Source organism: Cheilinus undulatus, linkage group 21, assembly GCF_018320785.1.
Source record: "Cheilinus undulatus linkage group 21, ASM1832078v1, whole genome shotgun sequence".
Classification (NCBI taxonomy): domain Eukaryota; kingdom Metazoa; phylum Chordata; class Actinopteri; order Labriformes; family Labridae; genus Cheilinus; species Cheilinus undulatus.
The window spans coordinates 38,182,618-38,208,759 of NC_054885.1; the positions used below are offsets into that span (position 1 = coordinate 38,182,618).

Sequence of the window (26,142 nt, forward strand, 5' to 3'; positions counted from 1 at the left end):
ATGCCAATAAGGGCTCGTCACAAAAACTTCCCTCCGTAATATTACATGAGCTTTTGTTAAACAGTAAAATTATAGGTCAAATGCATCTTTCAAAACAATTAATTTTTAAATGTAAAGGAGCAGTACAGAGTTTAAAGTATTTTATAACTTATATACCTGACTATGGAATACTGTTCATTCTCATCTCAGCCACTTTTTCTGTTATTAACAAAAAATAAAAAATAAATCAATAATTTTAATAGAAATTGAATTTACAAATCAGAATTTTTAAGAGTTCTTACCTAAAGTAACAGTGACTATAGTGCCTTTTCCCCATAGGTCAAAAGCCCAATAACAAAAAAATGTCAATAACAATGATTCAATAAAATTAATACTTTTTAAAGTACTTTATGTATTACTCAAAAAGAACATTTTGCAGTAAAACTCTTACCTGAGGACACTGTTACCATCGTGCCTTTTCCCCAGTAGTCGAAAGCAGCCCAGTTATCACAGTGAGAAAAGTCAATAACGAACTATAACAAAATCTTATCTCTAAACCCGTAACTTCATGTCAAACTAATGTTGGCAGGTAAAATTAAAATTAAATACTCATCTTTAGATACAATCAATTTATAAATTAAAATAGCAGCCAGGAGTTTTAAGTCTTTCGTTAGTTTTATGTCAGGCTATAATGTACTGTTTACTGTCATATCTGAGACACTTGTGCCCATTTTTGTAAGTTTAAATTTTTTTCACAATTTTTTCCACATTACACATTTCTGAAATAAGATTACAAAGCTATAGAAACAGTGACAATAGTACATTTACCCCAGAAGTCAAACACCCAGTAAACAGACTTGAAATGGTCAATAGTGATTTATCACAAAAAATCAAAATTTAAAAATTGTGAGTACTTTCAATGCTACTAAAGAACATTTTGCAGTAAATGTCTTACCTGAGGACACTGTTACCATCTTGCCTTTTCCCCAGTAGTCAAAAGCATCCCAGCCATCACAGTTAAGCAAGTCAATAAGGACTTGATTCAAAAACTAATGTCTATCATTATCTTGTAACTTCTTGTGAAACGCTTCGATGTTGGCAGCGGTCAATATCCACAGATATGCATCTTTCAATATAATTGATTTATACACTTAATGTATTAGCCAGGAGTTTGAAGACTTTTGTTCGTTCAACCCTGACTGAAAATTACCGTTTCAGCCACTTTCCAATGATCACATTAAAAATATTACATTTTACAATTAACGTATAGAAAATAGAATTCATAAATTAGAATTATAAACATACATACCTGATGTGACAGTGACCATTGTGCCTTTTCCCCAGTAGTCAAAAGCCCAGTTATCACAGTGGAGAAAGTCAGCGAGAACTTGTCACAAAAACTTATCTCAGAATATCCAATAATTTCTCGTCAAACAGTTTTGTGTCGGCTACAGTAAAAATCAAAGTAAAATATATATTCCATTCTGTAGAACCAATTTTCAGCTGAACTTTGCAAACAGGAATTTTACACAGTTTGCAGATTCTTTGCCAGTCAACAAGTAAACTCTTTACTATGTCATCTGTGGTCATTACTTTTGACCACATTCAAAAAAGGCATTAATAATCTAACAACAGAATTTATTGACTGATCAAAAATATTAAAGAAACATACCTGAAGTGACGGTGACCATTGTGCCTTTACCCCAGTAGTCAAAAGCGTAGTCACAGTTCGACATTTTAGCCACCACTACTTACAAAAACCTGTTCTTAGGTGCCGACATTCACTCCTTTGTAATTTTATGATAATCTCTGTTTGAAATTGTTACAGTGGCCTTTTCAGGTAACACAGAAAATTCATCTAAACATGATTTACACCATGAAACAATAAACACAGTACTCAAGAAATGAATTACCTCAATGGAGACGACACCAAACTTTCATTAAAAAACAAAATCTGCTTTAAAATCTTGATTTACAAAATAAAGAGAGACACCACTGAGGTCTAAATCTATTTTACCAAACACTGTTATCATTACAGTTTTAATGTGAAGACAGAAAAACAAAAAATTTACCTGATGTGACGGTGACCATTGTTCCTTTTCCCCAGAAGTCAAAGCAGTAGTCACATCGATTGGTTTCAATTACATCTCAGTACAAAAATTCTTTACAGCTTTAATCCTCAAATGACAGCATTACTATATCAGTGAATTAGTCCATCTAACTGAACCCTGGGCTGATTTTGTTTCTGATTTAGACTATATATCAAATTAACCTTTATTTAATTATCTCCCCACCTTTAATATAAAAATTAAAAAAACAAGATTCCAGTGTCAAAGCAGATTTAGATAATTACTTACCAGAAGTCACTGTGACTTGGGTCCCTTTTCCCCAGTAGTCAAAGTAGTCGTCACAGTGTCATACAACAGTCCACATGTAATTCAAATACTTAGTGTTGCTTAAACAATGCTAAGCAAACATTTTTAACTGTCAAGCTATTCCCACTGCACCATTTATGAACCACTTCCCTGGAGATACTCATTTCTTGTAGTGTGGGATACATGAAATTAAGAGTGTTTGCCAGCAGCTGGTGTACACTTCCTCTTCTCCTTTCACCTCTGTGTACTGCAGCATGGAGTTAACACAACCAGATATAACTGATTTAGCTGAATTTAAACCTGCATGTTTGTGTATTATGTAGGAATGCACTGCCCTAAAGTTTACAAATATAACAAATGATAAATGCAAAGACTTGGTGGCCATAAATGGCCTTAGGTTTTCTTTCAGGCAACTGTAGGCATTGTGTTGTGCAGACTGAAACTCAGATTAGCAGACAGCACCTTGCACACCTATGTACACAGATGGGTGGTTGTACCTTGAGACTCTCGCTTTCTGTCTCCTCGGTGGTGGCTGAGGTTTTAGCAGTCCTTGTCCTCTGGCTCTTATTGGTGTGGCTGGCCACAGACCTTTGCTGCACTCACCCTGCTGATGTCTGCTGTTTTGGGTCTGAAGGTGTCTTGGCTGGTTTGACTCTGTGCTGTCCTGGCTTTTTCATTAGACAGAGTTCCAGCCTATATAACTGTACAGCACTTCAACTGTAATGGCCTGGTAGAGTAACCGCATCTTTCTTGAAATGATTACGTCACACATAGCTACATGTAGCCACTTAAGATGCCTGCGCGGGTCCAGCCTAAACAAACATGGCTTATTACAGGGTTGTATTCGTGCTGCAGAAGCTACGGAGCTTGTTATGGCTTTTACTGCAAAATCTGATGCTCCTTTACCACCACCGCAAAACACACCAGCCATATGTTCTTAAATCCAACGTGGAGAACAACCAGAAGGGCAACTAGAAGAAAGTTTGTGTCAGTTTTCTGTGATCTTCTTCTTCTCTTTTAATGCATTTTAGTGGCAGCAATACAGCACCACCTATAGGCTTGGCATATGCACTATAGCATTTTCAGTGGTTCCGTGCTTACGCTGATATTTCCTGAAACGATCCTGTCTTTACAGAAAACTTTTTCAAAATAAAATGGCAGTATGTCGTTTTCGTCTCCATGTGAACATAGCCTCAGAGAATCTGAGGGGTGATGAGATGGCATCTTAAATCCCTGTCAGAGCCTAAAAACGTGTGCGGGATTATGGTGGGCTAAAAGCAAGAGGGTAGTACTAATTCAAGGAAAAATAGTCTGCCTGTTGGGCCCGGTTTGTCGATTAAATAATAATGCATACTAGGTGTGACATCAGTGCAGCTCAAGTTGTCTGACTGAACTAGCTTGCAGGCATCACTCCATTAACTGTTTGGGGTTATTAATTGTATGCAGGCTTACTTGTTACTAGTATTTCATTTGATAGAAACAATTTTTTAACAACTATTTACTAGATTTATTTGCCCATATTTGCATTTTTATCAGTGGGGCAATTTTAATGGCTTTTGTTTGGGTTTAGTTTCTTTGAGAATGGAATCTCTGTCTGAACCAAAAACTGTTGTGACCCAGCCTAGAGCCTTATGCTGGTACAGGCCAGCGTTTGTCCCCCTCCTCTCAGGTCCAGGTCAGGCTAGGGATGAGTCAACAATGTCTGATGAGCCTGCCAGGCAAAGCAGCATACCTGTATTTTAACCTACACTTTGGATTTTCAGTCTGTTAACCTTAGAACAATTTCTGAAGGTGCATCTAGTGGCAAGTTGCACAGAACCATTGCTCACTTGTCTTGAGTTGAGAAGTCTTTTGAATAAATGGCTTATTGACTGAATGTTAAATCACTATTTAAATGTCTTTGTTTTAGGGATGCACGATATTATCAGCAGTATATCGGTATCGGCCGATAATAGCTTAAAAAGTTAATTATCGTATCGGCCAATAATAAAATTTAGGCTGATCTGTATGGCCGATAATGTGACGTCATAATTAAGCCCACTCGATGACGCCGGACTTGCGCCAACACCAAACTGAACATGTCAGCTGTGTGTGTGTAGTTTGAGGTGTGGGAACAAGACAGCAAAGTAGCTGTTTGCATCACTTGTAAAGTACATGTGATTCGAGGAGGAGCACAACAACACACCTTTATCACCACCACCAAAAAAACGTCACCCTGATGACTACAAGGACTTTCTTAAGATAAAGGATGACAAAACTTTGTACCAGGGAAAACTCGTCAACAGCCTCTACTTAAGTCATTCGACAGCTAAAAAATACAGCAGTGACCACCCAAAGGTAAGGAGCTGAACAGGAAAATCATTGAATTTATAGCTCTTGATAATCAGCCTTTCAGCGTGGTAGAATATACAGGCTTCTGCAGGCTAATGATGCATTTAAAGCCCTGCTGTTATACCTAGCAGGCGCTTATAGCCTTACCTGAACTGTAAAACTTTGTTTCTTTTGGTTCTGCTGTTTATTACCCTCAAAGATGGAGATGACTTTGGCTGTACTGTTAAAAATACATGTAGTATGGCACGCCGGTAGTCGAGTGGTTAAGGTGCATGCCATATATGCAGGCGACCCGGGTTCGAATCCGGCCCGTGGCACTGTTTCCTGCATGTCTCTCCCCGCTCTCTCCCCTGTTTCTGAATCTATCCACTGTCCTATCAAATAAAGGCAAAAAGGCCAAAAATAAATCTTTAAAAAAAAAAAAAAAAAATACATGTAGCATGTAATGCACATGTAACCCAAAGACATTACTCTAAGTTTTTCATTAGTGTATGGCTGTATTTGAAAATGAAACAATGCATCCTTCATTTCTGAGAAGAATCAAATGTTTTGTCTATTTCTAAAAATATTAGACTACCAATATTTAAAAAAATTGTAGTACAGAATGGAATTGGTGTTTTTTACAGTGGATGAAAATGTAATCAAATATCACTATCGGCCAAAATGAGTTTTGAATATCAGCATATTGGATATCAGCAAAAATCCAATATCATGTATGTCCCTAATCTGTTTTTACATAATGAGAGTGTAAAGCTGTTAAGTGTGCTGCCACACTGTCCACTCCACGCACACACAATGAAATGTTACAGTGGGGGATGAGTGAGATAGAGAGGGAGCATAGCATACAAGTATGAGCACTAACAATTAAACTAAAACTTCAATTTATTGTCTGTTGTAACAAAACTCAATATAGCAATGAAGTGTGCATGTTTGTGCCTTTGGTCCATTTACTCTGATATTTATATTCAAAAGGGAATTTAATCTCTGGGCCTTTATCTCCATCACCTGTTAAATAAAGGTGCTTTATTAACATTTACAAGTGTCTGCCGTAAGTACCTTAGCGTTTTCTGAATTGGACTACTATAACACAACAATTTAGTTATCATGAGGAGGCACGAGTACTTAGAGGGGGATCTGGGGGTCAATTCCTGAAAAATTTTGAGTGTCCAACTCTTAATTTAGGAAGCGATTTTTGGTGTGAATAGGACAAGACCACATTGTAAGTAATATAATGCAGCTACTTGATGAAGCTCTCTGTGTTGAAATATTTGCTCTGTTGATATTTCACATGGCCATTTTAAAAAGGACTGATAATTTTGAAGGCTGTGCATCATTTTGACCGACTGAAATAATGAGGATGAGTCTGCATTTCAGCACACTCACACAGACAGATGCATAGACCTTTTCTATTTTGCGTACATGGACTATGAAGTAGGTCTCGTAGTCTGTTGGCTCTCTCAGTGACTTTGACACCACAGATAATGAAAGTGCGTCGGTCTCTGTGCTGATAGCGCTCTGTGAGGCTGCTGGAGGAGTCTGAGTGCGTCACAGAGGGATCCAGGATGCATTGCCTCAAACTTTGTGCAAATTGCACAGGTGCTGCCGTTGCATGAGCATACACTAATGATCAGAAGTCTTGTAGAGCAGACTAAAACTCGCTGGGCTTCATAGTGTAGCCTTTTAACAACTTGTTATTGGCTATGGTCTTTAAACTACTGCATCTTGATATTCAATTGTTCTTAACGCTGTAGTAAGCGATTTATTTTTAGTGTTGTATGCCCACAAAAACAACACAACCCGTCAGGTTCTTGTTATTGAAACCGTCTGAAAGAATAACACACTTCTGCAACGCCTCCTCACGCTGCACTCTCACTTGAGGAAAACCAGCAAGAGAAGATGCTCCAGCCAATGAGAAGGCTAGTACTCGCAGCTAATCACTGCGCAGGACGGAGGGAGCATTTCTATTGGCCGCTGTAGTAGGTGCGCTTCCGCCTCTCAGCTCAATGAGAAGTTGATACAATGGCGGAGTTACGGCGGTGTTCGGCCCTGTGTAGAATTTGTTCATGCTGAGATGAAGTGTTTCCTTGCCTGTAATTGGGCCATGGATTTCAGTGGAAAAGCGGAGCAGAATCACTCCATGAGAGCTTTGCCACTGTCAGTACTCGATTCAGCGGGCGTGCACATTCGCCAGGAGGTATGTGAGAAGAGGGGCGGAACTACGGAGCTCAAACACAGAGAAGAACAGGAAGGGAGGGGGAGTAGAGCTGATCCTATATGGTTCTCATTGAATGTTTCATACTCAGGCTTTAAGTGACAGTAAGTGATATCTTAAATGGTGCAATTCATAATTGCTTGCTTCAAGATGAGGATTGTGCTCCACTGTCCCTGTGTAAAAAAATGATGTGAGGAGGAAACACTGTGCTGCTGTGTTCACCTTTTTCTCAATGCCATTAAAAATGCATAACCTCAAAAATAGTTCTTTTATACAGTATTAGAAAGGAAAAGGTGCTTTATAAATTGAATGCTACTTTTAGTCATTTTGTAATTTTTTCTATCAAAATGTTACAGAAAAAAATAAAATGACGAATTGTGAAATTTAAAAAAACAGAATTTTTATGACCCTATCTGTCAAAATGACAGACAATAAACAGTCTAGCACACCTCTGATCTCAACAATAAGCCATAAATCTGAAGTAGGTCTAAATTACAGCCAAACACAATATATGTGAGATTTCTCTACAGAAAGATTATCCATGTGTAATAGTCTTGTCTATCATGAACCCTCTCCATAGAGACTTTTTCTCCTGCATACTCATAAGGCTGACCACACACTAGATGATTTGAAACCTGATTTGAGGCCAGATTTTCCTCCTCAATGATCGTAGGGGCCTATCCCATGTGGAGGCTCATCACAAACACTACTTTGTCTGGATAATCCTCAAACATATGGTGTTAAAATAATTATTTTACAGCTCCAAATCATGTTGTAGCCTCTCAGACCCTGAATCATAATATCAAACACGCCTGATATTTGTCATTCTAGATCGTAATGCTTCTGATGAATACCCACAACAACCAGTAAGAGTGTGATCGGACTGGGGAGTGTTACTCATAAACAACTGTACCTTCTTTCCAGAGTGGATTTCATCCTGAGTCTCTTACTTGTTCTATGATTGTTGCAGCAATCAGACAATGCCAGGACACGTGGAGGGTCGGCAGGCCAAGCATATCGCTGGTAATCCATGTTAATTTTTATTCTTAAATCTGGTTTGATCACACAAGATTTGGTGGAAAAAGGGGTTTGTGTTTTCTTGGTCACCCAGAAAGTTAAGTTTTAGGTGTACTTCTTCTGGGGGTTTTGTAGCAAGGTCAACAGTTCCACTATGTAGGGAGCTGGATTTGCAGAGACAATGTTACAATATTATTAAGCAGACACTTTTATCTAAAGCTACATACATCTGATGGGTAGCAAGATGTCCCAGGAGTTAATGATCTTGCTAAAGGGCAAGATGAAGCAGTCAGACTCAGCAGTTGATTTGGATTATGTTGAAGAAAACTACTCAACTCCTCAGTTCTTCTCTCTTCTCATACTGTATTTCTCTTTTCTTTGGACTGGGTAAGTAAGGTAGTGTAGGAAAGGTAAATAATTTCTTCGAGTTGGCATGGTGGGCAGTGAGAGTTTGCATGGAGGGGGCTGGCTCTGGGATGCTGGAGATGACTGTTTAGCCCTCTGTAGGTGTTGTGCAACTAACGTAAAAAGAGACTGAAAGAGGGGGTTCCCTCTTGACAATCCTGGTGAAGTGCTAGCTTCCCAACAGCCCACAGTTGACTTGTGGGGTCAAAATTTAAAGTTTTAACTTGGTCAAGTGTTTATCCTTTCAGAAGGGCACGAGTATCTTGTTTCTTCAATCCGTTTATCTGTTATTTCCTCAAATGAACATGTGGTTGTTGGTAGCCTTCTGTTAAAGACAGAAATGCTCACCATTCAGAATGGTCAAATGTTTTGTTCTTAGACATTTTTGGGTGTTTTTAGCTGTGTTTTGGGTAGGGCGGACAGCCTCAAGTCGATTGGTCAGTTAATTGGTTGATGACCTCATGTCCGACCAAAATCCAATTGGTCGAACAATCGCATGTGCTACTTTAATTGAAAGAATCCATCTTTTACAGGGGTGAGAAGGGAGATGACGTGTTTTTATTTTTTCAGTTATGTAATTTACAAAAAAAAACACTATGAATATAACTATCAAAATATAATAATAATACATCACACTTATATAGCACTTTTTGACACTCAAAGACGCTTCACAAACAAAACAAAGGAACAAAGGGGCTCAAGAAAATGCAAGTTTGAACAGGTGAGTTTTGAGTAGTGATTTGAAGTTTTGTATTGAGTCTGAGTTCCTGATATAATTTACTTGCGCCTTTAAGGGTAATTAATTACAGGTTAAATACCCAGAAAGTCCAAACAACGTCACTAGGACCCTCCCGCCTTAGAGGAGAGCAAAGCCTGTGAAGCACGTTTATACTTTGTTTCCCATTAATTGACAACATGTCGAAAAAGTCAGTGGTGTGGCAACATTTTGTTAAAAAGGATGATTTTGGTCCATCCCACGACCAATCGATTAATTGATGATCTGGTGCGATTTTAGTCAGCCAAGTTTTTCTTTGGTTGATTACAACCCTAGTTTTGGGTCATTATCCTGTTGGAATACCCATGACCTGTGACTGAGACCGAGCTTTCTGACACTAAGCAGCACATTTGGCTTCAGAATGCCTTGATTGTCTTGAGATTTCACTGTACCCTGCACAGATTCAGGACACCCTGCGCCAGATGCAACAAAGCAGCCCCAGAACATAACTGAGCCTCCTCCATGTTTCACAGTAGGTACGGTGTTCTCTTCATTGTATGCTTCATTTTTGCATCTGTTAACATAGAGTTGATGTGACTTGCCAAGAAGCTCCAGTTTTGTTCTCCCAGAAGCTGTGTGGCTTGTTAGTATGCATTTTGGCAAATTCCAGTCTGGCTTTTTCATGATTTGCTGCAGTGGAGTCTCCCTTGGTCATCTTCCATTGAGTCCGCTTTGACTCAAACAGACAGGAATGGTGCATTCTGACACTGATGTATCTTGACCTTGGAGTTCACCTCTAATCTCTCTCTGGCATTAACCCAACTCCACACACTCTGAGGATGATGCATATTTTATCACTTGTGTGTTTGTTGCAGGAATATCAGAAAAAGTTAAAAGTGAACTGAATATGTTTTAGTGCATAATTATGGTAATAATTGCACGTTAAAAAGTACTGTTAGTACTGTTGTATGTGAATAATTTTATTTATCATGTGGCTTATTTGGAAGTTTCAACTAAGTCATTCAGTAAACAGTAGGTCATCTTTATTTATTTATTTATTTATTGTTGTCTGCATAGGTAGTTCTTCCTGGTTGACAGCAGCACAGCCTTGATTTTTAAATATCATCTTTTTATTTTCAGTCATATTATCTTTGCGTCTCTGTTTAGTAAAGAGCAGGTTTTTGCATGACCACATATCACTGTGGTTGCCACTCCACCCACACTGTTTCATACTCGTACAAAAACCTTGCCAAATAAGGTGGATCTTCAACTCTGACTTTTTCTGGAGTATTTAGTATTTCATGGCCACAAAACATTTTAGGAAGCAACATTTAGGAGATTTTAGCTCTGAAAGAATTGTTAACAATAATCCTAACATGCAGTAGCATAAGTTTTGCTTGACAAAATACTTTTTTTTTTATTCAAACAAAAGATGGAATAGGGTTTTTGTACAAGTATTATCAAACAGAATTATCCTTTAGATTTTCATGTTTTTCTACCTACCTGGGATATAGTGACCAGAAAATTGTGCACCTCCTTCTATCACTCTCATTAAATTCACACAGCTCTAAGCTCTGGTTTTTATTAGATTTAAATAGTATCCTATGATACAACTAGAAAAGCACTCGGAGAGTGCAGACCTCCGCCATTATCTCCCAATAGTACAGAATCCTTTAAAAAATTCCTGGATCCGGACGGTGATCCAGATAACTCCTAAAATCTAATCAGTTCTTCCTTATGCCATTTCTGACTCTTCCTGAAAATGTCATCAAAACCCATCCACAACTTTTTAAGTTCTGTTGCTAACAAACTAACAAACCCTGCAGATCACATAACCTCCTTGGCGGAGGTAATAAATTTTTGGGCTCCTATTACCACTGGGATCATGGTCCACTTAAAAAAATAAAGGCATAGTTCTACCCAAGAAAAGTTTGTTTGACAAATAAAGGCAGCAGAACAAAGTGCCACCACCTATTTTTTATTCATTTGTTTATTTATTTTTAGGATCATAGTACCTTCTTAGTGGATGTAGGTTTTTGTCATTGAATGTATCACTGTGGCCGCTGCTATATACACTACCATCACTGATAGGTCACTGTGGCTACCCCATACACAGTGTCACACCCTCATACAAAAACCTGTGCTGTTTATGGTGCATTTCTATTTATACTGTATGATCAGCAGGGTACACCGTGAAACACAAAAAAAGATCTACTTTTCTACTTTAATAGTTTTATTTTACCTCAGAACCAAATATATTTTATGTACAAAAGCTCATTTGTTACTCTTCTGTGTTTTATTTTTTGCAGGGTTAGTTTCCCTGCTGCAGGTTGTTGGTCAGTATTGATCATGTGTTGTTTTGGCTCAAAAATCTTACAGATTTTATGGATTATTCTAAAACTGTTCAGACAGACCAAATTCTGATTACTCTGCTGATCACCAACTTTCCTGCAGTGTCACTAGCAAATCAACACTTTTGGTTTTATTTGTTTTACCTGAAATTAAAAAAGCCTATCATATAAATTGTCGTATTTTGTGCAGTTGTGCATTGTGCAAAGAGGATACATTCAAATGAATTTTGTGATCCCTAACCCCTCTTGTGGAACCATTTCATTGATAAATGTTTGTTGCTGTGAGGTTTTTGTCACAGGATGCATCACTGTGGTAGTTATAGTGCACAGTGAAATACCTCCATACAAAAACTCCACCCGCAAACGTATCACAGCACACACCACATCATTATTTTACTTTTGTTTTCAGATTATACTATTTGTAGTTTTTTCATTTTTTGTAATTAATTAATTGATAATTTAGAAACAACGCTTTTGTATTCCTAAAATGTTACATTATTAAATCTACAACAAGAACAGACCAAGTATTAAACAGTAAAATTGTTTTGTAATTTTGTTGAGTAAAATTTTATCAGCTCAATCTGAGAACAAAGCTAATTATTACAAACACATTTTCTTTCTTGTATATCACATCTTATTGTTTTATTCAACAATAATGCACAGTAGAGCCATTTATTTACACCTTGAAGCATTGCATTATTGTTGTTACTGTTTGAAAAGGGTGGCAGTATTTTGCTGGGTAAAAACAAGTGTCTGTTTTACCAGGATTTTATGTGGTCATTCAATGAAAAAGAAAACTGTTGGTGGAGAGGTTTTTGTATTAGTGTGAAGCACTGTGGCCACTGCCATACACAGTGAAGCATCACAATGCAAAAACCTGTGCTGTAGTGCAGCTTTCATATCTTCCCCTGCAAAACTGTGCAATATGATATTTTAATTTAATATTTACAAATGAAACAGATATTATTACCAAAGTCTCAAATTTGACTTGCATCAGCAGCTTTGTTTACAACATTTAAACAAAAATACAGTATATGGACACATTTGACACAACTCAAAAACCAAACAAATGTTCAGAGGGATTTTTATGACCACTGGGAATAATAAAAATAAAAAATATAAATTTACTTGGTTCAATTGCAGAGTGACCACTTTAATTTTGGGGAAAGCAGGCTAAATAAATCAAGATTTTTTCAACTTCAAAAAGAGATAAACACCATTAGAAAAAATATCAAATATTTGCACGACTTAAGAGACCACACAGTAGTCCACAGTGTTAGGGTGCAGGAGAAATCAATTACTTTACATAAATGATAAAAAAAAATAGAGCCTAAACTCTGCATGTTATTTTTAAGCACAATATAAGTGTGTTCTCTGGAACTCTTTTGTGACAAAAATAGTGAACTTTTCTGTACAAAAGCTAAAAATTTCTCAACACTGAAGTGTTGATGAGGTAGATGAGTCCGGCCCACGAGAACTGGTACCTCTCATAAAGCACATCATCGGGTTGATCCAGTGGGTTTAAATGGTCTCGGAACACTCTTTTGCGTTTAATGCTCTCCTCACTAGTTGTTCTCCTCTGTCTACTGGGTTCAGGAGAAAAGGGCAGGCCATCGTTTCGGACAAGCTGATTGGCCAGTGGGATGGGCATTTTATAGGATCAGATTCAACCTCCAACTTACCCTGCTCCGGAGCAGGTTAGCCGTTCAGAGTAAGACACCATGGTGACCTATGCCGATAAGAAATGAACCGGCTTTGTGCTATCATTAACCCAGGGTTAACCCTGAAGTTACCTCGCTAAGACATTACTCCTGCTTCGTGCTATAGGCCCCTGGTCTGTTGGTGGAGTTTGGAGTCAGCGGGCAGGTAGAGGTAGGTGAGGTGAGCGATAATCCACAGAGGCTGAACAATGATCTGGTGATGAGTGAATGTTGGACCAGGTTAGATATACTGTTGAGCTTCCTGAGTTGATTTGGAGCAGGTGTGCAGGTCTGAGCAGGTGGAGTCAATCAGCAGTGATCAGGAGGAGCCAGAGAGTGACACCAACCAGGCCCAGGACTACTGGAGCCATGATAGGACAATTTACAATCATTTGTTGTCTGAGGGCTCCAAGTATCAAGTGTTCACAATGAAGAAACTGTGTTTTTATCAGTGACTCTGTGCTCAGATATAGTTCATACTGATGGATATTATAGATGAGATGTCAAGTTTGAATGTTAACATAATGATGCAGTTATCAGCCTTGTCTTGTTGCTGAGCTTGACTTTCCTCTAAAATCAACAAAAGTATAAAAGTCCAAATAAATTTTTATATGTTTGATAGTAAAGCTGTGATCCCTGTGTTTAATGTTGTTTTCCTGCTGTCATTGAGTCACCCATGTGTTTTTATCATGAAGGGAAACAGCTTCCATTTATATTATGAAACATGTAGAGAGAGACTGTTTGTCCCACTTCGCTGGTGTTTTGGTGATTTCTGGTCTTAGAGTGCCTCCTTTGGTGGCTTCATACTTAGGTTTTCAGACTCTGAGGGGTTTTTGTTCAGCTCTGCTGATGGGTTGTGTCACTGTGTGTTCCCTGGCACAGTAATACACAGCAGAGTCTTCAGCCTTCAGACTGTTCATCTGCAGATACAGCTGCTGTCTGCTGTTGTCTCTGGAGATGGTGAACCGGCCTCTGACTGAATTAGAGTAGTATTTGGTGCTACCACTACCACTATCAATCCAGGCGATCCACTCCAGTCCTTGTCCAGGAGCCTGTCTGATCCAGTGCATGTGGTAGCTGCTGAATGTGAACCTAGAGGCTGTACAGGTCAGTGTGTGGGATTGTCCAGGACTTTTCACCACTGGTTCAGATTGTGTCAGAGTCTGAGCATCAACACCTGAAAAGAGGTCAAGCAAGATTAAATAATCCTAGTTGGTACACAAAAAAACTTAGCCTGACAAAATGTGTAGTGTTCACCTGCCCAGCAGACAGTTAAAAGCAGCAGTCCTTGTGGGAACTTAGCTGTAACTTCTAAAAAGGATGACCGGACATCGCTCTTGTCCTTTTCTTTACTTTACTTCTGAACAATGAAGCATTACAGCAGCACTGCGTGGCGTATTTTTCTTGGTGTCCCTCATTCATTTCTGTTACATTCTCAGAGATATTTACGTCACCATTCGACACTGCTTTACGGCAGATAGAACTGTAGTTTCAAAAGATTAACAGATGCGTACCGCCACCTAGTGGTCAGTAGAAGTAACTGTCCAATAGTTGAAACAGATTAACTTAAATGCTTTTAACTGAGAAAACCCATTTTAGCCTTTTAACTAAAAGTAAACAACATAAATCACTGTATCAATGAATTAAAGATACGACATCCTCCCCCCCATGAACTCTGTTCATGAAATCTCTAAAGGATATAGCAGTTGAACTGGTCTTCTCAAGATTGTCCTGTCTGATGTGCGCACAGCACAAGACCTCACAAGTCCATCTCGACCCAGGAACAGTTCCGTGATCACACCAGTTCTCCAAATCTGGCGCGGCATCTTGTCATCTCCAATAAGCACCAGATCACCAGTCTTTAGAGGTGTGGAATGTGAAGACCTTCGGGTGTGAGCAGATTTAAGCTCCAACAGGTACTCCCTTTTCCAGCGAGTCCAGTAGTTGTCGAGAAGGCGCTGGCGATACTTCCACCTCCGGTTTAGTTCCTCACGGCTTGAGCTGGCAAGTTGGCTGGCAGTCTGAAAGGTCTTGGGTGGCAAAGATGAGAGTCGTTTGCCGATTAGGAAGTGAGCTGGTGTGAGAGGCTGCGGCTCTTCAAGCTCATTGTAAACAAAGGTGAGAGGTCTAGAATTGATTGTTGCTTCCACTTCTGCTAGCAGAGATGCTAGCTCTTCAAAGCTCAGTGAAGCCTTTCCCATCACCCTTTTCAAACAGGTTTTAACTGATCGTACAAGCCTCTCCCAAAACCCCCCCCACCAGGCTGCTCGTTCTGCGATGTACTTCCATGTGATGCCTTTCTCTGAGAAGTACTTGAGAAGCTCAGGCTCCTTGATAGCCTCCCAAAGTGCTCTGAGGTCTTGATCAGCTCGCTTGAAAGTCCTTGCATTATCTGAGTAGATAACTCTGCAGAGGCCCCGTCTAGATGTAAACCTTTTGAAGGCCAGGAGAAATTTCTCTGTTGACATGTCCGACACCAATTCTAGGTGCACTGCACGAGTCACAGCACAGGTGAACAATGCAATGTAGGCCTTGTCCACTGCACTCTTGTTCTTGACATAAAGAGGACCTGCAAAGTCAACTCCAACTGTTTCAAAGGGAGGTGATTCTGTGATCCGGTCTCTTGGTAAGGGTGCTGTAGTCTGCTGCACAGCCTTTACTCTGAACCTCTTGCAGATATTACAAGCGTTGAGGATTCTTTTCACCATTTGTCGGGCACGAGGAATCCAATATTTTTCTCTGAGTTGCACCAAGGTGTCTCTCATTCCTGAGTGCATCACTTGCTTGTGTGTCTGTATGATCAGCATGTCTGAGAGTCTGTGATTTGTCGGCAAAATCCATGGATGCTGCTCACTGAAGCTCAAGTCTGAATGTTGCAGCCTTCCTCCGACACAGACAAGTCCCTTTTCATCAAGGAATGGCTTCAAGTCTGCGATTTTGAGTCCCTTTGAATCTCTTTACCTGCCTTGAGTGCAAGTATCTCCTTCTGGAACCCTTGACCTTGTATCTTCCAAATCCAATATCTTTCTGCCTCATCCAGCTCATTAGTCGTCAGCTCTCCTTTTCTTTTCTCACTAGAGCTTGTGTTGTGGAGAAATCGTTTGACCCAGGCTGTAACTCTGAATACAGTCTTAAGATTGCTGTAGTTGTCCAGGGTTAGTAATGGGTCTGGATCTGTTGTTTCTGTGTTATTTAATTGGACTGTCACTTGGCTTGCTCTCAGTTCAGCCTTTATTTCTTCTTCAGGAGGCTTGTCAGTGAGTGACTCTGGCTGCCCTTCTAAGGTCAAAAGGAGTGGTCCTGACCACCAGAGCTCCTCTTCTTTCAGGCTTGATGCTGACTGACCTCTAGTGGTGAGATCAGCTGGGTTAAGCTTGCCACTACAGTGCGACCAGGTTTCTGGCATGGTCAGGGACTGTATCTCCATAACTCGGTTAGCAACAAATTGCTTCCATTTCTGTGGTGGGCTGCGAATCCACTGGATGACTATCATGGAATCTGACCACATTCTGACCTGGTTTGGCTGCATGTCCATTGCCTTTAGCAAGTTGTTGGCTAGTCTTGCTGCAACCAAAGCCCCCATTAACTCAAGTCTGGGTAGTGTGAGCTTCTTAATGGGTGCTACTCTCGCCTTGGACATTACCAATCTTGTCACAGTCTCACCTCCTGTAGTCTGTCCTTGGAGGTATGCTACTGCACCATAAGCTCTCTCACTTGCATCGCTGAACACATGAAGAATTTGTGCCTTAAACTCTTTGTCAGTTCCATACCATCTGGGAATGACGATCTGATGCAGCTGCAGCAGCTCCATGCACCAATTCCGCCACCTTTTGGAGAGGTCGTCTGGCAGTTCCTCGTCCCAGCTGATGCCCCTCTGCCACATATCCTGAAACAGACACTTGACTCTGATAGTAAAGGGTGTCAGGAAACCCATGGGGTCAAATATCTTAGCTGACGAGCGCAGAACACTTCTCTTTGTGTTCTCCTTTGATCTGAAGATGGCCATCAGATGTCTGTGGTCGAAAACGAAGTCATCAGAGTCTGGTCTCCATACCAGACCAAGCACCTTTAACACACAGCCATGTGCCTCCGGTTCCAGAGTGACGTCAAAGTTCTCCTGTAGCCACCTGGCTTTCAGTTCGGAGGAGTTTGTGGTCCACTTACAGAAATTCATGCTGGCAGCAGATAAAATCTCCCTTGCAGCTTTGGTTAAAGCATAAGCTTCATCAACATTGTCTGAGCTGGCAATAAAATCATCAACATACAGGGAGTCCTTTAACAGGTTAACTGCTTGTGGATGACTTACTTGGTATTTTTCCAGGTGGTTCCTGATTGTGGCTGCCAGCAGGAAAGGACTTGATGACACCCCGAAAACCACACGAGTCATTCTCAGTATGCGTGGTTGGGTGTCCTCAGCATCAGGAGGTCCTGTCAGCCACATGAACCTCAGTGCATCTCTGTCTTTCTCTGCAATAGAAATTTGCAGAAAGGCCTTGGTAATATCTGCCATGAAAGCAATGGGATGCACCCTGAATCTTACTAAAATGTTCAAGAGGTCTTGGTTGAGATTGGGTCCCGTAAGCAGACAATCATTAAGAGATGGACAGCTGTCCTCATGAGAAGAAGCGTCGAAAACAATTCGCAGCTTGGTCGTTGCTTTGTCTTCTCTTATAACAGCATGATGAGGTAAATAGTACTCTGCATTACTGCCCTCACCCCTTTCTGTTTGCCTCGACTCTGGGATGCCTTCACATATTCCATGCTGAAGATAGTCTTCAATCACATCATTGTATCTCTTGAACAGTGTCACGTCAGCCCTTAGTTTTCTTTTTAGTCCTTCAAATCTTTTTTGAGCGATTCTCAAATTGTTTGGGAGTTCTGGTGCATCTTGTCTCCACGGTAACTCCACTTCATATCGCCCGCCTTTGTACTTGACTGACCTGTCGAAGTTCTGTTGTGCTTCAATGTCACTTACGTTGTCTTGGCTTGCAGTGCTGGAGATGCCAAGTGACTCTATTTCCCAGAATGCACGTAGCTGGTCTGAAACTTGTGTACTTTCCTCGATGCAGACCTTCATGCACGAAGCTTCACTCATGCTCGACATAGACACTGGTCCTTGAACTGTCCAGCCAAACAGTGTTTCTACAGCAACGAGAGAATCTGATAGTCTTTCTACCTTGCCAGACACGATTTTCCAGTAGAAGTCGGCACCTATCAGCACAGACAGCTCCAGCTCTTCATCACTGTTGCCTGTGACATCAGCCGAAGACAGCCCTTTTCTCTCCAACTGCTGCTGGATCTGTTCTCCAGGGACTTGCATGATGGCTGAGCTCACTTGTGGCGTTTCAATAGCTTCGATTTCAAGGCCTTGCATTTTGTTGTTCAGATTTTGTAGCATTAGCTTCACAACATTACGTTCAGTTGCCACTGCAGTGTCACTACCAAAGGTGTGGAGCTTAAGAGTTTCTCTTTTCAGTGTTGGTAGTCCTAGTGCCTTTACCTGTCTCTCCAGTACGAAGCTCCGCTGGCTTCCTCCATCCATCAGACAGCGCACCTTCCTCCTCCCCTTTGTTCCCTCAGCCCATGCTGTAACAGTTTGTAGGAGAACTGTCTGCTGCTTTGCTGAGTCTTTCTTTATGGGTTGAGGAGCCACTGATGAGATGAGGGCGTCGGTAGTCTCAGGACCACTGCTTGATGGTTCGGTTTGTTCGTCTTTGTCACACATAGAGGGATGGTGTCTCCGTCCACATGTGCTGCATGAAATTCCTTTCGTTCTGCAGAATTTAGCAATATGCCTTTGCCCAAAGCACACAAAACATCTTCCCATTTTCATCAGTTTTTCTTTTCTTACGTTGAGGGTGTTGTTTGTGCACAGTTCTGATTTGTGACTTGTGCTATCACAGAGTACACAGGCTGATGAAGCATTTGAACTGCTTGTGTGAAGCGCTGCAGCTGATGGTAAGTTTGGCTTTCTGTATTTATCACTGCCTGAGTTGGACTTATATCTGGGCTGATGAGTGGGCTGGGGGTCTTTATTAAGGTTTACTGCTTTGGTTAAGTGCATAGCACGTTCTCTGCTTTCAACCTCTCTTTGTAAGAAAGAGATGAGATCGGGAACATTTAGCTCGTGTTCTGAACTTCTTTCACGTGTGTATGCAAGAGCTAGTTCGTCTGGGATCATCTGGAGTAATATTGGGCACAACAGCCCTCCATATGTGTCCGATACCACCCCCAGGGACTCCAAACCTCTGATCTGGACCTCACACTCATCATACAGCTGTCTCAAAGCAACAATGTCTGTAGACCTTTTGACTGGAGTTAGGCTGAGCAGTTTAGACATGTGTGCATTTACAACAAGGTCTTTTCTTCCAAACCTTTCCTGCAACATATGGATAGCTGCATCATAGTTACTGTCTGTAATCTTCAGCCCACTGAGGGCTCTTGCTGCAGGACCCACAAGATATGACTTAAGATATGTAAACTTTTCCGTTTTGTTCAGCTCTCTGTTTTCATGAATTGCTGTCTCAAACTGATCCCAAAACTCTTGCCATTTTGTTATTTCGCCGTCATATTTGTTGATATACAGCTTGGGTAACTTTACTGAGGTTCTGTTCATCACTCCGTTTGAGTGTGTACTCACATCACTTTGACGAGGCGAGCTTCGACCTCCAGCATTTGCCTCCTCTCTTTCAATAATCCGTTTTGCGCGGCTCTTCCAGAGGTTAACTGTGTCCTGATAATCCACTGTTTTAACAATGTCCTCTTCCAGCTCGTCCATAGGTATCTCCGGTTCAATTTCCTTCTCTAATTCTCGGAGATTCTCTTCCTTGACAGACAGCACGGCCAGTAGCTCACACAGACGATCACAGTTAGCATTTTCCTTACTTATTTCCTCCTCAATAGTCCGCAGCAGCTTCGTAGTAGAGGCTCGTATGACTCTGCGTCTTTGTTTCAGTCTTTGCAGATTCTCCGCCATTTCCTTCGGTTCCTTCGTTGCAGCTAAGCTAGTTACAGCTATCGGTACGTCTTTTCCAAAGCCGCTGTTCCCGGGTTTCGGCACCAAAAATGTGGGAACTTAGCTGTAACTTCTAAAAAGGATGACCGGACATCGCTCTTGTCCTTTTCTTTACTTTACTTCTGAACAATGAAGCATTACAGCAGCACTGCGTGGCGTATTTTTCTTGGTGTCCCTCATTCATTTCTGTTACATTCTCAGAGATATTTACGTCACCATTCGACACTGCTTTACGGCAGATAGAACTGTAGTTTCAAAAGATTAACAGATGCGTACCGCCACCTAGTGGTCAGTAGAAGTAACTGTCCAATAGTTGAAACAGATTAACTTAAATGCTTTTAACTGAGAAAACCCATTTTAGCCTTTTAACTAAAAGTAAACAACATAAATCACTGTATCAATGAATTAAAGATACAACAGTCCTGTCCTATAGTCCATCATGTTCAACTGTGTGTCCACTGTTCTCTGTCATCCTCTCTGCAGTCACAGAAGTAGAGGAGGAACACAGCTCACTTTGCATTCACTCCTCCTCACATGGACTCATTATTTTCTTGCATCTCTTTTAAAAGTGTTGTGGTTGTGAAGAAGTAATTTCTCCTTGTATTGTTCTTGGTTCTTGTTTTTTTAAATAAATCCTCATTTTGACAGTTATTTTCATTATTTCTGTTACTCAGTCCTGCTTATGACATAGGTTTAAATACTAAAAGACCCAATCAAAATGATTGTTGCCATGCTGTCCTCCATGATGGACGACTCCCACCCCCTCCAACACACACTCACTGCACTCAGGAGCTCCATTAGTGACAGGATTCTCCACCTGAAGTGTGTGAAGGACAGGTATCACAGGTCTTTCCTTCCTGCAGCTGTTAGGCTTCACAACAGAAAATGCTCCAAAAAAATGTGCAATAAACCAACAATCTGTACACGTGTGTGTATATATATATAGATATATATATATGTATATATATATAGATATATATATATATATGTGTATATGTATATATATATATATATATATATATATGTGTATATATATATGTATATATGTGTGTATATATATATGTGTATATATATGTGTGTATATATATATATATATATATGTGTATATATATATGTGTATATATATATATATATATATGTGTATATATATATATATATGTGTATATATATATATATATGTGTATATATATATATGTATATATATATATGTGTATATATATATATATATGTGTATATATATATATATATGTGTGTATATATATATATGTGTATATATATATATATGTGTATATATATATATATGTGTATATATATATATATATGTGTATATATATATATATGTGTATATATATATATGTGTATATATATATATGTGTATATATATATATATATATACAAATGTATGTGTATATATATATATGTATATATATATATATATGTGTGTATATATATATATATATATGTATATATATATTTGTGTATGTGTATATGTGTGTATATGGGTGTACATATAAATATCTCCACTACACCCAATCTGAAATATATCCAACCTCTGTTTGTAAATACTATTTATCATTTGTAAGTTGACTTTTCTATATTCCATATTTTTATATTTATTAGTTGTAACACTACTTTTATTTGTCCTCTATTTCTATTGTGTTTCTGTCACCAATGGCCTTCTTTGTCAATGATACTTTTTGCTGCTGTAAACTGGAATTTCTCCTTGTGGGACTAATAAAGGAATATCTAATCTTGAATTCCTTTAAACCCACAAGGTACACAAATGCAGACACAAACATGTAGTTCTGCCTCAAAGACAGAAAGTAACTGCATGAGTGAATAAGGATAGATAATTCTCTGTTTTTCAAGAGTTTTCCTCTGTGTCATTGAGTTTATTTAGTCCAGTTTAAACATGATGGCATCTTCAACTGACAGGACAACTTGTTTCACATGCAGGATGCAACCCACCTCTAGGGTAAATGGAGCTATGTCTCACTCTTGTGGGCAATCAAAGTAGTGCAGGGATACAAGCAGTTTGAGAACAGTGTACTGCATCATAAGCCTGTCACCAAAGAAATTATTTCCATATCCAACCTTTTTAAAATTACAATGAATCAAGCAATACGTTATACGGTTTGTTTTACACATTTGAATCTTTATTTTCTTAATGCAGAAAGGATAGAGGCTTTTTTCCATGCCATAGTCTCAGAATCAGACCTGAATGCTTAATTCTGCTTTTACTTGCTGTCTCATTTCATATGATCAGTACATGAACCAATTCCATGGAAAGCAATCATGGAAAAATATCTTGTTCCACTTCAAAGGCAAAATTCCACCAGAAATGTCAGGAAGTTCACATTTGGATCATGCAAGTGGATCTTTCCTGAGATCATCTTCATTTAGTCTGAAAAAGATGAAAACAACAAATGGTTAAAGATCAGGGAAAATTTATTATATAAAAACATCAAATTTAAACTCACAAAACAGAAGGTATGCATGTGACGTCACAGTCAGCCTGAGTTACTGCAGTTCCAGCTGCTGAGTGACAGAAAAGCAGCAAACAGCTCTATTTCAGCTGTGAAGTGCTGTCTTTTTTTTTTAAGATTTATTTTTGGGCATTTTGTGCCTTTATTTGATAGAGGAGGACAGTGGATAGAATCTGAAACAGGGACAAGAGTGGGGAGAGACATGCTGCAAAGGGCCACAGGCCGGATTGGAACCTGGGCCGCCCACGTACACGGGGCTACTACCTCGAAATAAAACCCTATGATGTTTGATAAACACATCTAGTGTTGAAGGGAAATGCAAAAAAGAAAAAAAAGTCAAGTCCATTGATATTTATCACAGATTAAATTAAGTAGCCTCTGTGTATTAGTTTGATTTGTTTTTGGTCAAATATAATTAATATACAATAAAATGAAAAGTAAAACTAAAGTACTGAAGTAATTTCCATGTAGGTTTCATGAAGTTAAAGTTTTCGACCCAATAACAATTTGTACTACCGTCATTATAAAAAAGTCGAGGACTGTACTGTCTGAATATGTCACATTAAAAATAATCGAGAGGTTAACACAATGTAAAGAGTGAAAAAATAGAGCTAGCTCAGTGGTTTTCCAAACTTCTCAGCCTGGGACCCCAAAATAAAGTAGCCAGAGACCGAGGACTCCCACTGTACCTGAAGGTGGTTGAAGCATAGTTGAACACAACACAAGAACAGTCATGTGGAAACTACATCTGATGGATTTTTTTAAACATTAATTTGATTACAGCATAAACCTCACCAAATGAACATGTACTTAAATAATTTTATGAATACACTTTTATAAAAATAGGTATAATATACTATTTGAGCTCATTTTGAAATCTCCATATTTGGAAGGCATCTGACGACCCCCTCTCAGTGTCTCACAACCACTCGGGGAGTCCTGACCCTCACATTGAGAACCACTGAGCTAGCTGAAGAAAGAAAATCATACTTCATTGATCCCTTTTGAGGTAAACCCTGAAGTTAGAAAAAGATTACAGATTTTTAAAGATTTCCACATAAGCTTAAGTCTTAAAAAGATCAAATGGATCACTGAAATACAGTGAAATAGCTTATCTAAAGATTCATAGTAACCCAAACTTTGACACTGTCATATCTGTCTCTGATCAAACTGGGCTTATGTGTGCCTTCAAGCCCTGCTTTGTGTGTGAAATCAGGTTCATATTAATGCCAGGAAACCTGACTTATGTCCACATATCAATGTCCACGGTGAACTGTGGATCTCTGCCGAGTTCAAATATCCCTCACTTCAGTGGAAACTGGTCTGTTTTCCTCCCAATTCTCCATTCCCCATTGATCAGACAGCCATGCCAACAAATGTTTTGCCACTTGGCCTGACTGAGCAGGTATGTCGCAGGCTGAAAGTGATGTCAGTGCATACCCTCTGTACATTAAAATTCTGGTTTATGATTGAAAAATAGTGGAAAAATATAGATAACCAAGTGATATAAAATACACCACTTAAATATAAAATTAAGCTGACAAAAACACTAAAGTTGCTGTCTTACCTTAATAAAGGTCGCCAAGACGCCGTAGACAACGGCGATGAGAAAACAAATGAGGAATGTTAACGTCATAAACCAGCTGTCCACATCTTTATCTTGGTTCCAACCAGCATACATGATGTCATCTAAGAAATCGCAGCTCTCCAAAGCGTCTGTGTGAGAAAGAGATTTTTACTGTTACCATAACTCTTGGCTGAAAAGAGATGTAAAACTCATCACTTTTTTTAATACAGAAAGTTACAGTACAACAGCCAACAAGAAAGCCAAGGATATACAAATGCAGATATTCATTGCATGCAATGCATGAATTCACCAACTTTTACACAGTAAATGCACACCTAAGCTGAGCTTTGCATTTGGCTTGATTATGCTGTTTAGTTGGATCACTGTTCTGGCATGATTTGGCTCTGCTAGGTAGTGATATGCTTCCTTTATGTCAGTTTTTATTCTACCTTTTTCCAGCTTACATTCATGTTCCATACAACCTAATTGGCATTCTTCATTTTTCTGCCCCCAGTGTAACTCATTATGATACTTTAGTTTTCTCTCTGGTTTTCTTCTTCTGTTCAGTCAAAGCCACATGTGGGAAACTTGGAGCATGCTCAGAAAGCCTTGGCCCTTTTGGGTCTGATTAAGGTGAATAGATTCAAGAGTAAATTGATTCCCCAACTGCATTGTCTACATTTTTATGTGTAAGTTTGAGAAATTCAGCTTAAGATATATTTTAAAGTACAGTTCTACGCAGAATTAAAAAAGAAATCATTTTTGTAGTTGCATGTAAATGTCATGGAGTATGAACACATTTGGATGCCTTGGCATGGGACAAGGTTGCTCAATTTCACCCTCACTTTTACATCTTGTTCATTTGTTTTCCTGAAGTGAATTAAAGTATTTTAGAGCCAGTCTGTCAGTTCTAGAATAAATAACAGCAATGAACTTCACTTGCACTAAACATAAATACATAACTTACCAAAAACATTTTTTATATTGCTTTCAAGAGGCATTTCAGATGACTCGTGTCTTACAACACAAGAATATGTAGACTCCTGGCGCACAGTTTTGGTTACGTTTAGTCTGCTGTTCATTGAGTAAGTGTTGCTCTCTTCATACTTCCATGCAGGACTGTTTCTGTAGTCAGCTGAGGGGAGTCTCTGGCCGTTTACTTCCCAGTACACATCGATGTTAGGTGGGAAAAATTCAGACACCAGGCACGTTAGTGGGATGACATCTGATGAAGAAGCCTCAGAGGCACTTGGTTGTATAATCTTCACAGTTGGTGGATTCAGGTCTAGAAAAGCACAAACAGGATCAGAAAGTAACCATTTCATTCTAATTATAATTACTATTACATGACCAGCTGCAGCTATGTTGAGAGTACATGTTTTTAAATCCTCTGTTTTTAATGTAAGGGAGACCTTTAAAGAACCTGTTGAAGTCCTCTCAACTTGAGGACATTGTTTATCAAAATGAATGCCATTTCTATGTCTCTGTATGTCGTACTAAGTTGAAGCCAGAATACTATCACATGTGCAGAAGGGAGCTGGCTGGTTGAACCACTTGTGAAGCACTGGTTGAACCAGCACCACTTCACTTCCACTTGCATCACTTCCTCTGCTGATCCCGGTGAGAATGGTGCAAGGAATCACATTTGCTAACCAGGGCGTTACATTTATTCCTTTTTATGCCTCAAAGATATTAAAAAAAAACAACTATTCTCAAAGATGAGCACTTACATGAATCATAATGATAATTTATAGCCACCCTAACAAAATCAGGTTTGAGAAATCAGGATCAAGAAATATTAATTTGAAGTGTATTTTAACTTTGTAGTTTACCCAGGTCTCATCTATCATTACAGATGAGGTGGGGTTTTGACATATACTGCAGCCGGTCAGCAGATGGAGCTCCAAACATTCAGGCCAACTACCAGGTGCTTGTTTCTCCATCCATTTTAAAATAAATCTATGACTGAGAAAGAACTAAGAGTAACAG

At 39.3% G+C, this 26,142-nt stretch overlaps 2 protein-coding genes and 1 long non-coding RNA gene across 3 annotated transcripts in view; 1 reads left to right on the forward strand and 2 right to left on the reverse strand.

Moving 5' to 3' along the window:
* The window catches only part of LOC121529327 (hemicentin-2), a 38,866-nt gene extending 18,249 nt beyond the window's left edge, over nt 1–20,617 (reverse strand). The window contains exons 1-4 of the mRNA XM_041817136.1: nt 20,523–20,617; nt 14,343–14,372; nt 13,948–14,262; nt 2,337–2,390 (exon numbers count right to left, since the gene is read on the reverse strand). Of these exons, the coding sequence (XP_041673070.1) occupies nt 2,337–2,390; nt 13,948–14,262; nt 14,343–14,372; nt 20,523–20,541 (418 nt within the window). The 5' untranslated portion in view covers nt 20,542–20,617. The remainder of the gene's footprint in view (nt 1–2,336; nt 2,391–13,947; nt 14,263–14,342; nt 14,373–20,522) is intronic.
* The window catches only part of LOC121529359, a 53,341-nt gene extending 32,614 nt beyond the window's left edge, over nt 1–20,727 (forward strand). Inside the window, exon 4 of the long non-coding RNA XR_005993570.1 lies at nt 20,584–20,727. This is a non-coding gene — a long non-coding RNA (uncharacterized LOC121529359). The remainder of the gene's footprint in view (nt 1–20,583) is intronic.
* Nucleotides 20,728–22,262: 1,535 nt separating this feature from the next.
* The window catches only part of LOC121529357 (immunoglobulin epsilon heavy chain-like), a 45,610-nt gene continuing 41,730 nt past the window's right edge, over nt 22,263–26,142 (reverse strand). The window contains 3 exon segments of the mRNA XM_041817141.1: nt 22,263–22,504; nt 24,154–24,302; nt 25,121–25,438. Coding sequence (XP_041673075.1) covers nt 22,496–22,504; nt 24,154–24,302; nt 25,121–25,438 — 476 coding nt within the window. The 3' untranslated portion in view covers nt 22,263–22,495.